The sequence below is a fragment of the Protopterus annectens genome, chromosome 2.part1 (assembly GCF_019279795.1).
Source record: "Protopterus annectens isolate FY-2018-M chromosome 2.part1, PAN1.0, whole genome shotgun sequence".
NCBI lineage: Eukaryota > Metazoa > Chordata > Ceratodontiformes > Protopteridae > Protopterus > Protopterus annectens.
Genome location: NC_056729.1, coordinates 1067158165 through 1067176873, shown reverse-complemented (window position 1 = coordinate 1067176873; position 18709 = coordinate 1067158165). Strand labels below are relative to the sequence as shown.

Genomic DNA, 18709 nt, shown 5'->3' with positions numbered 1-18709 from the left:
AGCGTGGCTTGTCCAGCATGTCATCCCAGGCAGACAGACACTGGATCCCCTTTGAATGACACCAGAATTTAAGCCAATTATTAAAGCTGATCATCTTATCATTGTATTGTGGCATCATTCTAGGTGAAGGTAGGATACTGCTCAAGGTCAGGGTCATACCTGCCTGGGCTACATAATCAGAGAGCTCCTCGATGTCCCTTTTCATGTAGTCCAAGGAGGTACGTCTCAGGTCGTTGACACCAGCGTGGACAATGACTGAGTCGTACTTGTACCTGCTGTTGAGAGACCTGAGTGCTTGCGTTATGTGGCGGATTCTAGCGCCCGACAGGCAGCTTACTGTGACCTTCTCCTTACTCAGTCTGGTGAGCGGAACGTCAGTGTGTCTGACTATGGAATCACCAATGACAAGTGTGTCTGGCATTTTGTTTGGCCTTAAGGGCTGTGACTGTTTGACACTCTGACTGTGTGGTCTATGTGTTGCATGTGTTGGGTCGTGAGGTGGTAGTTGTTTGGGTGTCTGCTTTGGTGGCCTCTGCTGTTTTGGTAAATTTTTGATCAGAGCCTCCGAGTATGTCTTTGTGTGAGTATGTGTATGATTTGAAGTTGTGATGGTACCATGTGTGACTGGGTATGTATTGTGTGTGGTTACCTTCTCCTCCTGTCTGGTCTTGCCAGTCCTATGTTGATTGAGCTCAGTCTCCAGTTTGGCCGTATAGTTGCATCTCTCGCATGTATTTGTGTTTTGTGGGAGAAGGAGAGGATTGTCTGTGTACATGAGGCAATTGTAACATTGCCTCAATATTCCCAGGTTCACCAGTTGAGCTGGAGAGGACACTAGCAACTGATCCCTCGACATACTAGAAGTAGTAGATAAAGAGACTTTCAAAGGACTCCAAGGGAAGTGGGTTTTAGGCTGGTGGGGTACTATCTATAATAAGAGTGCTTTATCAAGGTGCAAGTACTGTAGGAGTAAGTGCTAGGCTTTACAGATAGAGAATAGTCTATTTGGGAATCAAGTAGAGATGAACTTTTCAGTTATAGGATATGCTGGTTAGATCAGCAGTACAGCTCGAGGAAGGTAGTTCTAGGGGAAAATTTGAAGAGTGGAATTTAGATGGCCCGAATAGTTTAACCTTGTTTAACCGCCGCTGCTCTTGTGTGCAACAGTGGCAACTCTGCGCTAAATCGCTAACGCGTTTAGCGTGTTTTATAGCAGGGGCTGAAGGGAGCTAGGAATTGGCCCAAACGACCAATGGACTACTAGTTTCTGGCTGAAACTTCACCAAATCGGACAAAAGGCAGCTCAGTGCTTCCCACTCCCACTGGTAAGCAAAGAAACTTCCTCCTTCCTAATAAGGCAATGGATCAGTAACAGGAACTAAAAACAAAGCCCAGGGATCAGCAACTCTGAAACTGGACTACTCTAGTTCAGTAAGGCGGAAAACAAGAGATTTTTTTGTTTTATTACAGAGATAAGGAAAAAAACAGACAGTAAATGCTATAAATGCTGTAAATCGGCTAGCGCACTTTAGTGTGTAGCCTACAGAAACAATTTGCAACAATTAGTAACTTAAAGTGCAATAAACAGTGTAAAATGCAGAAATCACTTAAAGTAGCAGTAAAACAGGCGAAATGCAGTCGCTAGCTTAATAACAGTGGGAAAGCCACAAAAAATACTTATATCTGGTAGAAAGTCACTCTTTTAGCTCTCTGCTGCTTGGATCACTCTGCAGGCCACCACGAGGATCTGTGCTGAGTTGGTACAAGCTGGAAAACGCGTGTTTAACCCTCTCAATAACCTTTCTGAAGCAAACCCTATTTTTATGAATGCTGCCTTTTGTTTTTTGGAAACTGGACAACAGCTGTGGTCAAATAAGCTGTTTTGCAGTTGACACAAGCCACTGATGACCATATCAAAGAATGTTTGAAACACTTTGGATTTTTCTATTGTTTTGACACAAAGCTTTCAATGCAAATGTGTTAAAGGATGTCATGGTTCTTGAATGTGAGAACTTTCAGGTTGTAGGTAACTGATGACAGTCTCCCAAATGCATATATTATACATTAACATTCAGCAGTGCTGAATGCTTACGCCAAAGTATTATAATGACACTGGGCTTGTTACAGTTTGATTCACGTTACAAAATAGCTAAACACATATAACTGTATGTATTGGTCATTTAAAAATGCAGATTTGTATTTTGAATGCACTTTTCTTTATTATTCATTGTAGGCCTCTATTGATGTTTGTCGAATAGCTGTTATGGGCCACTCCTTTGGTGGTGCAACAGTAATTGAGACTCTTAGCAAAGAAGCCAGAATAAGGTAGGTGTTTGCATTCTGGTAAGTGTCGAAAACATTTAACAATTTAATGAAAGGTGTGTATTACAACAGTCGGTAATAGCTTTTATTCATTCTCTGTGGTTACATGTTTAATCTGATGCATGGTCACAGGGGTGTAAGAGTCCCAAACACTCAAAGGTGCAAAGAATAATAGCTCATCCTGAACAGTGTGCAAACCTATCAGGGATGCCCATGCCTGCATTGTCACAAGGGGGAGGGTTGCCATAATGGTTAAGATCTTCACCTCACAGATACAAAGTGCAAGGTTTCATTCTGACTTCATGTTATTTGATAGGTTTGTAATAATCTGCAAACTAATTACATGTTTTTTTTATTTATTGTTTAATATATCTGTTCTTAGGGTAATATGGCAGTTTTACTTTTGTTATTGGAAATGGGTGGGTAAAAATCATCAGATTAATATTTTCTTAACTTGTTGTTGTTGTGTCTTTCGGCTTATCCCGGTTAGGGGTCGCCACAGCGGAACTCAGGTCCACTAATGTTTGGTAGTGGATTTTTACGTGCCGAGTTACCAGCCCTGATGCACAGCCTTCAAGGAAGGCATGCCCATTCATGCATGCCTCCACACAGAAGACACTTTAGCTGAGAATCGAACTCGACAACGTCTTGCTGTGAGGCGACAATGCTACCGCAGCACCACTACCACGGGTATTAATGTTTTCTTAACAAAAGACAGATATAAAATTATAAAATTGAATTAATATTTTATTAATCTTGTTCTTCATTTAGTTTGACAGTTATGGTACCTTACCCTTCTTCAGGTTATTGTCCAAGTATTTTGGGTTCTTTTTGTTTTGAGATGTTTTCTGTTACATATTTTCTTAATTAAGTTTGCAACCAGATTTTTTGGGTGTATTTTGCACATCTGTTGGTATAGGTCATGACTTAGTGTATACAGTATTCCAAAAACTACCCTATGGACAATCTGTACAGATCCTTACTTCAAATAAACATATGTGAGGTGTAGTTTGTAGTGTGATGTATAGTACAGACAGCACTGATTGCAAACCTTTGTAAACAGTGTGGTCAGTAAACAGCAACAGAGTAATATCACACTGCACTACACCTTAGTCTTATCTGAGCATTGACTCTAATTTGTCCGAGTGTCAATTATCCAGTGTAGCAAGTAGAAGATTGTTCATCATTCTTTCCAGTCAGTCTGAGAATGTATGCATTTAAAAATATTGGGCATAAGCTGGTACTGAGAGATTCATCATAGTGCAGAAACAGGGTTTCCTGCACTATGATGGAAATTTTCTTTACCAAAGACTTGTTTTGCTTTTATCTTAAGGTTCATAAGTGTATACTAGGGTAATGTCTACAATGTTTTTTTTTAACTTAACCATGTTACCCAAATGTTGTGATAATGCAGATCAGTGTTACTTTGGCCACACTCATTGTTCATGATTATTTATATATGTATTTCATTTGTTTACTGGGATAGTCCAACTAGGCATAAAACTACCTGTTTTCAGTGGTGTCCCAGGAAGAAAAAACACCAGAAAAATTCCAACATTATGTAAAGAACATAGTAAACAGATGCATACACGTATTCAACAAATGTACAACATTTAAACAATACCATTAATTATTACTATCCGTATCTAAAGAGATATAGAACATATTTGGAAATTAACTTGGTAGAAGGACAAAAAAATGAGGAAATAGAGAATTAGTATTAAGAAGTGAGAGAGAGAATCTCTTACAATAGGTAGAAGGAAGAAGATGGAGAGTTAGAGGACAAGGAGGAGATTTTGGACCAATAACTAAAGGTATTGTGCTTGGAAAGAATAGGAGAATGTAAGGGACAGGAAATCATCCAGGAGTTTTGCACGTACAGAGCCTGCTATTTTATTGGTATTTTCTTGTGTGTTCCTTAAAACAGTTGGTGCTCATGGTCTTAGAGTGAGAGGAATGGAGTTCCAAATTTTGCCAGGAAGGAGGAGTACAAAGAGTCCCCAATTGAGTTGTTAGCTTTTGTAATAGTTAATAACATGTTGTGTGTGGATTTCAGCTGTCTACTTGGGTTATGGAGTTGGAAAACAATTTTCAGCCTTGGGCATTTGTCTGGATAATGAGTTTATGTAAGTGACTAATTAGGAAAGTGTAGGGTAATGCCTTAGCTCTAATCACTGAAGTTTTTTTATTTTTTTTTTATTTTAAGGACAGACAGTGATGGATCCTGTAATGATGACTGGTGGCATGTTTTGTCACCTTATTATAGCATGTTCCAAGAGTGAGAGTTGAGTGGATTGTAGGTTAAGCAAGATGAGAATTGTGAAAAGTAGTGTAGGGATGAGAAGGGATTGAGTAATACTTGTTTGACGATTGCACCTAACTTTTGGTGGGTGCTTTTAACTGCTTAATTTATGTGATGCTTTCGTTGGTAGTGACTCCTAGAACCTTAGTTTGACTTACTAGTTCTATGTTGGTGTTGTTGAAGAAGTGATTCTAAAATTATTTTGTAGTCAGTTGAATGTTTTGGAATACATAGGATCAATTTTGTTTTTTAATGTTAAGGAGCAGCGATGTATCAGCCAGCCAGGTCTCTATGGTGGAGAAAGACTCTTGAGTGAGTTGTTTTAATTTATCTACTCTTTTAGCAGAACAGATGATTGTTGAATCATCTGCATACTATATGACAGTGGCTTGTCTAGAAGCTAGATGGAGATTATTAACAAATATATTGAACATCAGGAAACCAAAAATGAATCCTTGAGGGACACCCACTGTAATGGGAAGGATAGAGATGTTATTTTGCCATTTTACTGCCTGTTGCCTATTTCCTCACAGCAAGAGGTTCTCCGGTTTGATCCTTGGCTGGGGTGCCTTCTGTGTGGAGTCAGCATGTCCTCCCTGTGGTCGCGTGGGCTTCCTCTGGGTGCTCCAGTTTCCTCCCACATCCCAAAGACATGCTGTAGGTGGATTGGACACTCTAAATTGGCCCTAGGCATGAGTGTGTGCATGTGTGTGCCTTCTGTGGAAGGTTGGGCCCCGGGCTGGCAACTCGACACCGTAAAAACTCCACTGCCAGTCATGAGCAGACAGGAGATCCACTGTGGCGACCCCTAATCGGGAAAAGCCAAAAGAAGAAAAAGACTGCCTGTTGCCTATTTGAGAGGTAGTTGGGGAATCAAGGTAGTGAAGCTTCATGTATTCCTAGGCAAGCTAGTTTTTGAAGCAGTTTCAATGTCAATTATTGTTGGTTATCTATAAAGGGAACCACTGTCTGTGTGCTGTAGTGTTTGCAGTTTGTAACACCTGTCCCTTCTCCTTTTACCTAATTATATGACTTTGGAAACTGGCTCCACAACACATTTTAGGAATTCTTTTAATACAGTGTCCTGTCCTGCTCAACAAGAGAATGTCAACTCAGTAAGACAATTCAGTGAGTTTGACTTGAAAAACAGCATTCCAGGAAATATGACTCAACAAAATGGGGTGATCTCAGAACAGCTACTTGCGGGTATAAAAATGTATTATATTTAGAAGTTCTGTTTCTTATAGATGCAATTTATTCATCAGTCATGACAGAGGGCAGCAAATAACATCATTTGGAGCAGGGACACAGACAGTGGAGGTAGAAGGTAGTTAGAAAAGAAAAGACACAGAGGAGGAAATGGGAAAAGAAAAATTTAATAGAAAATAAAGAAATTGTGCATTTATTTGTGCACTTATATAGAATATATGTGGATTTCTGCAATAATCCTTTTCACCTACATTGCAGGCACACATTTCTTGACTATCCTACACATTAATTTCTGTAATTCATTTTTATGGCTGTTATACACCAAAGTGAATTAATTATATCAGTAGTAAAACTAATATATATATATATATATATATATATATATATATATATATATATATATTTAAGATTATCTTGTCCATCTCCAGACTTGCTTACACATATCCAGAGCACCATGCATTCTTGGTGCTGCAGCTAAACATCAAAAATCATAGACATTGACTGACTATGAGCCATGTGTCATGGGTTTGATTAGCAGCTTGGGCATCTGAGGTGCTGATAGGGGAGAGATGAGCATGCCCATCAGGGGAGGGGAGCGTTTGCCTGGTCATTCTCCACATTCAGTCTCTAATGGAGGCTGGGGACACATGGGCAGACTTGTCCAAGGAGGGAATCCCCACTGCATGCCTACCCTCAGACATTTCAGGTGAGTGCATGGGGAAGAAGGGCTTAAGCTGGAAACCCCCATTGCTGCAATGTGATACAGTCATGGAATGCCTTCATGTTATCATTAGCCCTTACCCTAATTTGTATCAAGCCTGGTGCAAGCCAAGAGGGGTTAGTAGACAGATGAATGAGGAGCAGCACTGGGGTCTGCTGATGGTCAGGTCCACTAGAAAAAAAATAGCATAAAAAAGTCATAGGTGATATAATGCATATATTTTTGTTCCCACTTCTTTGAGGATAGCTTCTGTGCTACTGGCCCTATTACCTGTAGTCAGATGCATGCCATTGGTTGAGTTTTCAGGGTTCTAGAATGTGGTGCACTAAAGGTCATTGCTGTTTCCTGTCCTTTTTTAACACCTTTATTTAATTATCACTTGTGACATACACAAATTTACATTTATATAAAAGTAATTCAATTGTATTAACAAGTTAAAACTAACAAACATTATGCTTCATATATATATATATATATATATATATATCTATATCTATATATATATATATATATATATATATATATATATATATATATATCTATATCTATATATATATTTATCTATATATATATATATATATATATTGCTGTATATAATATAACCTAAGCAACATTACATAAATTATTCAATTCTTGCCCCCTTTTTTAAAAAAGAAACATCTTTATTAAAACATCACGACATACGCAATCATACATTTATGTAAATGAAAACAAATCAGGCCGACACAATCCTAGTTGCAAGCATTTTATATCACAAACCATACTGACACACTCCCAGTTGCAAACATAGTACATCACTTATAATCTACCCAGTGTCTTTCCTGTCCTTGTCAGTAAAGATAATGTAATGCTGCTATCAACAATCACATTCATGTATCAAGCATCAGCAGCTGTCTTATATCCTGTTCCCACTAGATACACCTTTCTGTGCACATGGATTCTAATATAAGAAACTTAATATCGTGCAAAAGTTATAAGAATTTTGGCAGTATCTACTGAAGGAAAGCCGAACATAGCCACTACTCTTAGTTACTCAGCTGGATTGGGGTGGATTAGTAAAGTAGTTTGTGCAATCGTTAGTAAATATGTTGCACTATAGTTGATGTGCTGGTGGTCCTCAAAATTCTATAGCTGTTTTAGAAATACATGGCTGTGTTGCATTAAGTACAAATTGAATACTACTTATTGGATTCTGAGGAAAAAGTAAAAGCTACCACAGTGTGGAGATTGTAAAAGTGCAGAGTAACTGAAGGACTAATACACAGATTTATGGACATGGTTGTATGCATTGTGCTGCATACATGAATTACATGACAAATATTTTTATGTGTACTGTATGCAATAAGTGTGTACATTGCCTTAAAAATGTAATCTGCAACATAAACACAATTATTTAGGCTATACTAACATAACATTGAATTCAAAACTGTTCAGCTCATTCTTTTTAAGACAGCTTTACTGTAGGAAATCAACAATTTATTAATAGATGGAAGAAATTATCTCACTGACATATTTGCTTGAGAAAAGAGACTTTCATTCAAATCAGACGGTATACAAAAAGTTGGAATATGAATTAGTAAGATGTCAGTAACAAACATATAGTTTGTCCTATTTGTATAACATGATTAATATTGATAATTTTTTCTGATTTACATAATGTAGTTATTGCGAGTCATAGATGTATCAGGAGGGTATGCATCAGTTGGTCAGTAGGGTAGGAAAATGCTTACATGTTGTTTGCTTTGCAGAATTAATATAAATAAGCAGTTTATGCTAAATTGAGTCACTTATAACCAGCAAAGTTCGTTTCATACAGATTTTCATTATCATCATTCTGCTCAGTTTGTAAAGATTAACCTGATATAAAAAAAAAAAAACATTTTTGGGAATGTAAATGTGTTGTGAAAATGTGGTAAAAAAAAAAGATCTGAAGTAGGCAGACTTCATTTGTCTGCAACCTGTGGGTATCGGATCCGACCTCGGATCCGAGCCGGCATTTCAAAAGCTTAGGCTCCGAGCTCCTAGCTCCTCCCTCTACCCATAATCCCCTGCCAAGCCCTAACTGACCCCAGATTTCGTTTGCCGCTTTTCAAGTTGCAACGGACTCCTCGAGCTCCTGGTTAAAGATAGGAGTTTTGACTAAAAAATTTTAAAAACTTTAAACTTTTAAAATTTAGTTAGAGTGTATGTGTTAGGCTTTCCTCTCTCTATCTTGTTAATTTTTTTTCACGGGTTTTGCGTAGTTTGTGTGTTTGTTTGTACTGTGTGTTTTAGGCCTGTTAGGGCTTAGGATGTCAGAAGCCCATAAGGCAGTGTTTTCTAAATGTACCGAGTGTGGCCATAAGCTGTCCCCAGCGGATGGCCACACTCGGTGCGTTAAATGCTTGGGGGTTGAACACCTGTCATCTGGTTGTACCGTATGTGCAGGGTTCAACCCCCGAGCTTTAAGGGAGCGGAGGTCGAAGCTTGTTCTGGTGGGACTTCTCCCTCCAGATGCGGCTCCGGCCTCTGCCCCTACTAGCCAGCAGCCTTCGGTGGGTGCTGCGGTCTCCCCTCCCCCGACAGGGACTCAACCTCCCACCAAAAAGCCGGAGGAGAGGGAGACTACAAGGGAGAAAGAGAAGAAGGAGAGACACAAGGAGAGGCACCACAAACGGAGAGCCGAGACCTCAAGCTCGGCTCCTCCGTCTAAACGGGCCTCTCCTGTGTCTTCTAGATCTCCTCCTCCTCGGCTCCACTCCCCTCGGTTCTCTTCTGGGCCCGAGGAGGAGGAGGCTAGCCCTTCAGTGAGGTCCTCGAGGCAGCTCTCTAGGTCCGCTTCGGTGGCCTCATCTAGATCCACCTTTTCAATGAGCGAAGCAGACATGGACCGGATGATGAGGCGTTTCATCCAGGCCCAAATGCAAACGGGAGTGCTCTTAGCCCCCCCCATCCGGGAGGGGCTTCGACCCCTTTTTTTTTCCCCCTTGGCTTCGTCTCCGACCCACACCCTGGGTTCGGAGCTGTCGGTGCCGGGCAGAGTTGGATCCGGGGGTGGGTCGGATCCGATAGGTCGGCGCACCTCGGATCCGACCCATCCCTTGAGTGCTTTGGGTACTTCGGACCAGACCTCTCGGAGCCGAGGGCCGAGCCTCGGATCCGAGGGAGCTGGTGTGTCTTCGGCTCCGTCTAAGTCGGAGCACACCGGTCTCTCGGATCCGACGGCTTCAGCTCCGACTCTGGTCCGTGCGTCGGATCCGAGTGAGGGTCGGCTCTCGGGGCTTAGAGAAGCTGGCTCCCCCTCAGCCTTCGATGTAGTGGAAAGGGCGCTGTTGAGGACTACCGGACCCCCGGTTCCTGCCACGGCTCCACCCCGCACTCCCTTGCAGCTGGGCCAGGCTCCCATCAGCCGGTCCCAGGGACAGCCCGCCTCGATGTCCCAAGTAGTTCCCTTGGAACATCTAGCTGCTGAAGAGGACTCCTCGGACAGTCCCCCTGAGGAAGTGCCTCGGAAGCGTAAGTGCAAAAGGAGGCACATGGACTCCCCAGAGTCCATTACCAAAGACACAGACTTGGATGAAGGGGAGGGCTCCCCAAGATCACCCCCGGAAGACGTCTCCTTTGGAGACATTATGGATATGTTAAGGATCGGGGGGGGGTGGTCTGCCCCCAAGGCCTCCTCAGACGAGTCTGTGTTCTTGGAGGCATTCGAGGCGGGTCCATCTACCTCTTGGGTGTCCCCTCCTGCCGATCCTCTGGTGGACCTTATATCCACCAGAGCATGGAAGGATCTGGACACCGTTGAGCCTGTACCCAAGCGTCCGTACCGTATCCTGAGCCCCCCGGCAGACCGCACTCACTGGAGCAAGGGCCCCCCGGTAGATGCCATGATGATGGCTGCAGCCACGAAGAGGGGGTTAGCACAGGAGAGTCCCTCTATGCATCCTCCAGGCAAAGAGTCCCGCTCGATGGATCGCATTGGGAAGCGAGTTTTTAGTTCAGCAATCTTCTCTTTGAGAGCACTGAACTACATGGCACATGTTATCAGGATGCAGCGGGACCTAATTAAAGAGTACGCTGCATCCCCCCCAGAGTCCATGTCGGGTGAGGATAAACAAGTGTACTCCACCCGTATGGCCACTCTTAGAGCAGTTTCCAATACTTCTATGCGGCTACTTTCTCACGCTACCGAGCGAGCCGCTAGAGCTAGCGGAGCGGGCCTAGTCATGAGGTGTCAGGCCTGGCTCCGCCACTGTGATTTCGCAGAGCCCTTCAAAGCGACCTTCGCGAATGCCCCCTTTGATGGTTCTGCCTTGTTTGGTAAAACTGTTCGCAAAACGTTAGTCCAGAGCGAGAAGGACGGGAAGACACTGTCTGCCGTCGGAGTCCGCTTCTCAGCTCCCCAGAGGTCCTTCTCGAAGAACCAAAAGGGACAGAAGAAGATGTGGTTCCGGAAGTTGCAGCAGTCCCAACCTGCTCCGGATAACCAGTCCTTCTGTGGCAGAGAAGGACAGGGAGGTCGCCGTCCTAGAGGCAGAGGGGCTCCTAGGAACTTTGGGTCCAGAGAACCTTTCTCTGACAGACCCACGCAACAGCCCTGAAGGGTTGCCCAGCTGTCCATCTCTGGAGGCAGTCGGGGGGCGTTTTTTGAGGCACCTGACTTCTTGGGAGTCAATCACATCAGACCGTTGGGTGCTTCGTGTGATATCCAGAGGTTATACCATTCCCCTGAGCAAAATCCCCAGACCCCGCAGCCTCCCCGATGTACCACCCGACCAAAGGGAGGCAGCAGCTGTCGAAATCGAGCAGCTGCTAGAAAAAAGAGCCATCCAGCGCATCCCCCGAGATCAGACCGGATCAGGGTTTTACTCCAGGTTCTTCTTGGTGCCAAAGAAAATGGGGGACTTAAGACCGATCGTAGACCTTTCCCTGCTGAACCTGTCAGTAACCAAGCAAAAGTTCCGGATGGTCACCCTACAATCTATACTCCCCCTCTTGTGGGAGAACGATTGGATGTGCTCTATCGACCTCAAGGACGCGTACTACCACATTCGGATGGACAGACGGTCCAGGAGGTTCCTTCGCTTCCGGCTGGGAGCCAGCCACTACCAGTTCAGGGTCCTCCCCTTCGGTCTCACCACTGCCCCCAGGGTGTTCACCAAGGTACTAGCAGTAGTAGCGGCCCACCAGAGACTCCAGGGATTACAGGTCTTTCCGTACCTGGATGACTGGCTCCTGACGGCATCATCAAGGCATCTACTGTGCTCAGCCAGGGACTATTTCCTTCTTATAGCCCCAAGGCTGGGCATCACCATAAACTGGGAAAAATCTTTACTGCACCCCACACAACTTATAGATTTCATAGGAGGAAGGTTGGACACAAGATCAATGCGGGCCTTCCTCACCCCAGACAGGCTGTCCAGCCTGAGGTGTCATATCACAGCAGTCCTGCAACCATTTCCGACGGTGGCTTCGGTCCTGAGGGCCCTGGGTTCAATGGCAGCAGCTATTCCACTTCTTCTTCATGCTCGCTTACACATGCGGGTTCTTCAATGGACCCTAAAGGTCCAGTGGTCCCCGCTATACTCCTCTCTCAACAGCCCGATAGCGGTCAGCAAGGCATGCAAGGACTCCCTGTTTTGGTGGCTCCAGTCTCCGGAGCCTCTAGCAGGGAGACCCTTTTGTGCAACATTCCCCCGAGCCACGGTGACTACGGACGCTTCTCACCTTGGGTGGGGGAGCTTTCTGCGGGCAAGATTGTCCAAGGCACGTGGAACACCTCAGAGACCTCGTTGCATATAAATGTCCTGGAGATGAGGGCGGTGCTCCTAGCGTTGCAAGCACTTCACAGCCTTCTTTCTACGGGGACTATTGCGATCCAGACAGACAACATGTCGGTAGTCTGGTACATCAACAAGCAGGGAGGAACCAGGTCCTATCCCCTTTGTCGAGAGGCCATGAGAGTCTGGGAATGGGCAATTTCCACCAAATGCTTTCTTGTAGCAATGCACATTCCGGGAAAATCCAACATCCTTGTGGACAAGCTCAGTCGCACCATTCTTTCCCCGCATGAATGGTCTCTCAATCCTCTGGTAGCGAAGAAGATTTTTGCCGTCTGGGGGCAACCCTGTTGCGATCTTTTTGCTTCTCACTCAAACGCCAAATGCGACAGTTTCTTCGCTCTACTTCCCCCACCTGGGGAATCCCCGAGAGACGCTCTGGTGCATGCTTGGCCTCCCGGTCTCCTTTATGCCTATCCTCCACTACCTCTGATGCAGAGGCTCTTGCAGAAAGCCAACAGTTTGGGGAGCAGAATGATTCTCATTGCCCCGTTCTAGCCTCGTCAGCCCTGGTTCCCTTATGTATGGTCTCGCAAAGTGAATCCGCCCTGGATTCTGGATCCGATCCCGGATCTCATCTCCCATCCTCTAGGACTCCGGGTCCCGAATCTACACACCCTGAAATTGGCAGCCTGGCTGCTCCAGTTCCATCCTTGATTAAGACTCCCAGTATCTCGTCACCTGTCAAGGCCATTTTAGTGGCGGCTCATAAACCTTCCACTAGGAAGGTTTATCGGAGCAAATGGAAAAGGTTTTCTATTTGGGTGGTCCAGAAAAATGTTGATCCTTTTTCGGCACCTATGTCTGCGGTACTGGACTTCTTAACAGACCTTTTTCATCAAGGGGCTAGTTCTTCCACGGTAAAGGTACAAATGGCAGCGATTTCCCATTATCATATGGGTCATGAGTCTGCTCCCCTCATGACTGCGAAACTTTGCAAGACCTTTCTTAAAGGAGTTTTTCTGTTGAGGCCACCGGTCAAAGAAGCTGTGCCACCTTGGGACCTATCCTTAGTTCTACAGGCCCTTACTGCTCCCCCCTTTGAGCCTGCAGCTTCTGCAGATCTAAAGTACCTTTCCTGGAAGACTGCTTTCTTGGTAGCCATCACATCAGCCAGAAGAGTGTCGGAACTTCAGGCTCTATGCGTCAAACCGCCTTACCTCTCCTTTTTTCCCGATAGGGTGTGCCTCAGGACCAATCCATCTTTTCTTCCAAAAGTTTCTTCGGAATCTAATATTAATCAATCAGTCAACTTACCTGTGTTTTTCCCCAACTATAAAAACAAAGGAGAATATAAGCTGCATTCTTTAGATGTTCATAGACAATTGTGCTTTTACATTCACAGAACGGCTGGTCATAGACAATCAGATCAACTGTTCGTCTCCTTTGCTAAATTTGCTATGGGCAAAACAGTTTCCAAAGTCACACTGTCGAGAGGGATTGCTAATTGTATTCTGCAGGCTTATGACACTTCAGGTAGGCTTGCTCCTCAGAGGGTTACTGCTCACTCTACTAGGGCAGTTTCCACGTCAGCCACGTTTAAGTCCCAAGTGCCATTGGATGATATCTGCGCGGCAGCCACTTGGGCCTCGTCTCATACCTTCATTTCTCATTATAAGGTGGATGTTGTTTCCAGGGGAAGAGCATCCTTTGGCTCAGCGGTGCTCCGGAACATCCTTCCATGACGGCCGCCCAAGATTTAGGTAGCTGGGGACTCTGTCCCACAGGTTGCAGACAAATGAAGTCTGCCTACTTCAGATTTAGAAGTTATGTACTCACCATAACGTTCCATCTGAGTAGGTGACTTCATTTGGATGCAACCATCCCCCCCTCCATCCCCCTGACCTTTATATAATAAGAGTTTATTCATCTATTTAGATACTTTTTATTCTAGTATTATATAGGCAAACTCAATCTGAGGTCAGTTAGGGCTTGGCAGGGGATTATGGGTAGAGGGAGGAGCTAGGAGCTCGGAGCTTAAGCTTTTGAAATGCCGGCTCGGATCCGAGGTCGGATCCGATACCCACAGGTTGCATCCAAATGAAGTCACCTACTCAGATGGAACGTTATGGTGAGTACATAACTTCTAATTTCATATAGCAAGAATAATGAAATTACATATAATAAATAAACTTCTGACACTGCATTGTCATATTTTAAATATACTTTCTACTGGAAATTCAAGAAGGAAGCTGATAATAGTTCAAGCTATTTTTTTATGGTAAAATTTCATGTTACTAAAATTGGACCAATAAGGGTAAATGATTTGTAGAGTTTGATTACTTTTTTCCTAGTTGGTAAATTCTGGCCATCGATGTTTCAGAATGTTTTGCAAAGGTCTTGGGAAGCTGTAAGAATCCATGGAAGCAAATTTGTTTGCTCAGTTTTTCAGACTAAGGTAGAGGAATGTAAAGTAAACAATGCTGCTGATGTCATTTTTAGGTTGTTTGTATCATTAAATTGAAAATATACATAATAAAAAAAAAGAACAAAAAAAAGATGAATCTTAAATGGGTAAATTCAGTGTGGATTTTTTCTTTTTCATTTATGATGGGTATTGGAACCTGTAAATCAGTGGCGGCTCATGGCATCGGACTGCAGGGCTACAGCCCTCCCAGCAAGAAAAAAGAAAAATGAACTTTTTACTATAAATAATTATTTTGCTTATTAAGTTATTATTATTTACTTTCTTATCAGCCGTCTACTTTACTCTGACTGACTCGTCTGCGAGTATGCGCACTTTGCGCAGTTCGAGTTCCGGGTTTAAAAAAAAAAGTGTTGTTTCTCAAAATAAGAAATCCACTCCAGCCTGTTGCAGTCTGGATTAATGAATGAAGGCATCAGTGTGATGCCCAGCAGCGTATGCGGTTTGTAACCGCATAGAATTGGAAAGGGCTCGGACTGCCACGTCCGCAAGCACATACTTGATGTGGATGGGCTAAATGGCTGCTGATTGGTTCTCACTGTCTTTGCGGGCTTTATGTGCTGGGAAAAGAGCGAGACGCAAACAGTTGCAGCCAGTTAGTTAACTCGTTTGCAGTTGTGGATCTTTTATTTTACTAATTGAAGATTGACTTCCTAATTTCATTTGCTGGACGTGCCACAGCTGAAAAAGAAGTTCAAGTGAGAAATGACTACACCACAGTACGTTCTTTTCTTCTTGGTGGTATGTGTAAAAAACTGTAATCAATATGTGTAATGCAATATTTTATTTACTAAATTAATATACTACTATAGCAGTTGATGTGGAATGTGCCCTGCTATGGTCTGCAGCTGTTAAAGAACTTAAAGGTGTATTTATTAAATAATGTTAATTCACTTATGGATGTTGGGCATTTTTAAATGAACAATTTTGCTAAGTAGCCAGATTTGTTCCCAAATCACTGGGTAGAATAAAATAAATTAAATTTAGACGTTTGGTTTGTGGAGTGTGAGAAAATGCACCAGTGTTCCACTTCACTCACTGTGTTTTTCCTGTCTGGCTTATAAAAAGAAATATTTAAAAAATGAAAAGTATTGCTTCACTTATGACAACAAAATGGAACTTTCCATTCTGTAATATTATTTGAATGTCCATCAATGGAAACATGGAAGTGCGGGAGTAGAGTATAGGAGTATGGAAGTGTGGGAGAGTGAGAGTGTGTGAGTATTTTGATGAGGCCTGTAATTTTATTTATTTATTTATTTATTTCAGCTTTGTATATACAAAGGTAAAGCTCCGTTTACAAATTACCAATTTCAGTCTAAGCCTGCAATGATTGCTTAAAAGAAGTAAGGATTCTGAGAAATAGGTGCAGCCATAGGCAAGTTAAGTTCTCAGAGATCTGAGAGAGATCTGAGCCACATTAGTAATGACATTACAATGCATTTGGTCCTTGTCAGAGATCTGAGACAGATTACATTGCATTTGGTCATTGTCAGATGCTTACCTAATAAAAAAAAAAAAAAAAAAAAAAAAAAAAGATTAAAAGTCTTATCAGCAATGCAGGTGCAGTGCACACAACCTGCAAGTCATCTACATTTGAGAATATGTAAAGGGTGGAACATGTCTTGGTCATAATTAAATATGTATATATTCAGAAATTGTTTAACTCTTTTGGTGTATGTGACAGATTTTTCATATTTGGTACAAAGGTGTTGAATTTAATTATGTTCTTGTTGTTCCCATTATTTTATTTTGAAAATCTAATATTTTTTGGAAGGTCCATGCCAAGAATGCAGTGCTGGAGGATCTAGCACTAGTTCTGGGAACTTAATCCTAAAATTAAAATCAGTAATTGAAAGAAAAAAAATATTTTTTACTACTGTGCTATTTGCTATGTAATTTGTAATGTGCAAGAGAGCAAGACAGCAAGCAGTAGAAAATGGACTATACATTATGTCTGGTACAGGATAAATAATTTATTGCTTCACATTTCACATGTGTCTGTATTGTATGTGGTTATATAATAAGAGATCCTGAAAAACTCATTACAGACCTATTAATTTCTGAAGAAATCAGAAATGGCATGACAAACTTTAAATGTAGTTAAAACAGCAAAAAAATGCACATAGTAGGCCTTAAAACTTCATGGCTTTGGTTTGGATTAATTAGTTGAATATTTATATAAGTAGGGATGAAGGAGTTATAATAACTACAGTTACTGGCTGATTAGAAGGCTTTAGAAATGCTGAGCTGTAGGCGTTGGCACAATGACTTTGGCTACAACTTGAACCTCTGCAGCTGTAGTCATTTAATTCCTGGATTTGATCATTAAAGCTGCTCAGGTGCATGTTAGAATGTCACGTGTGGTTTAATTCCAATCATATATAATGAATGGAGTAATTGGTGAATAATTGTGAAAGAACTCTTTTTTTTCTGCTTCTTGTATATCGCTAGTAGATCAATAATGTGTAAAAACTATTTCCTTCAAAAGCAGCTTGGTAAAATCTTTAAAAAAAAACATGCTTTTACAGTGTGTGCATATAGGAATGTAAAAGCCAAATGGGTGAACTTGGTCAAGAAAACAGACAATGGGGAACGTAATATGAATTTTGCTGTAATCTAATCTATATAGACAATGTGCAAATTCACTGACACTTTTGTTACTTAGAGTCAGAGCTAATTTGTAGTGACAGTTGGCTAAATGCTACTTTTACACCGCCAAGCATGTTGTAGTGCAAAAAAAAAAAATCAAGATCAGATACTTTGTTTATTAGATGAATAAATGCTTCAGTATGAAAGTGTTTAACTTTTATAAAAGCTTTGATCAGCATATTTTATGCAAGAGAAGGAGATAAAATTATAAGATAATATGACACCCTGTAATCAAATCACAGGTTTTTCATGTTTACAAAGGTGATCACACACAGGCTCTTTGCCTCTATATATATATATATATATATATATATATATATATATATATATATATACGCAGTTTTATTCTTCTCTCTAAAAAGAACATGTAAAGCATGTGTCTGTGTACAGATTTTCGCAGAATATCCAGATTTTCATTAGATTGAAGTTAGAAAATGACAGATGTTTGAGTTTCAGATTTCGGGTCTATATTATAACATCAAAGTTTTAAAACTTTGAATGTTATAATATCGAGCCCTTTAGAGCGAAAGCTGACAATAGCGGAGCCTCGGAACATCGACATTTTACCTATGGTAAGATTTTGGTGGTCCATTCCATGGCTTTGCTATTTACAGCACTGTGGTGCGATGGTTATGGACCGGGTTTAGGGAAGTGAGCGAACAGAGGTTACGGATTGAGTTCAGGTAAGTGTGGTGCAATGGTTACGAACCGGGTTAAGGTAAGTGAGCGAACAGACTGGCGTAAGGTAAGTGTGCAGTAGTTAGGGACTTTAGGGTTAGGGCGCATGTGAGGTGAGTGTGTGGTAGTGACAGACTTTAGGGTTAGGGGCGGGTTAAGAGTTAGGGTTAGGACGCGGGTGAGGTGAGTGTGCGATAGTGACAGACTGCAGGGTTAGGGGAGGGTGGGTTTGGGTTAAGGTAAGTGGATAGATAGTAGTGTATGTACAGTTTAGTGTAGGGTTAGATGTAGGATTTTAAGTGTATGTTTGTGAATTTAAGTTGTTTTGGTGTGCTTGTGTTGTGTGTGTGTATGTTTCTTGGAACAGCAAATTTTTTCCCTGGGAAAAAATTCGCTGTTCTGAGTGTTCGATGTTAGACTGAAATGGGTCGATATAACATTCGAAATTTTGAGCGTTCAATGTTATAATATAGACCCTCAGATTTCATACCCTTCAGAAAATTCATACTGATGCAAGACCTACTACTTAACTTTCTATGTTTGTAAGAGCAATATTTTAAAATTGTCTGTATTTTTGGGCC

At 42.1% G+C, this 18709-nt stretch overlaps 1 protein-coding gene across 4 annotated transcripts in view; it reads left to right on the top strand.

Moving 5' to 3' along the window:
* Positions 1–18709, top strand: part of PLA2G7 (phospholipase A2 group VII) — a 1251751-nt gene that overhangs the window by 906464 nt on the left and 326578 nt on the right. For all 4 annotated transcript variants that reach the window (XM_044062626.1, XM_044062625.1, XM_044062627.1 and 1 more), the window contains one exon: positions 2234–2325. In XM_044062626.1, coding sequence (XP_043918561.1) covers positions 2234–2325 — 92 coding nt within the window. The remainder of the gene's footprint in view (positions 1–2233; positions 2326–18709) is intronic.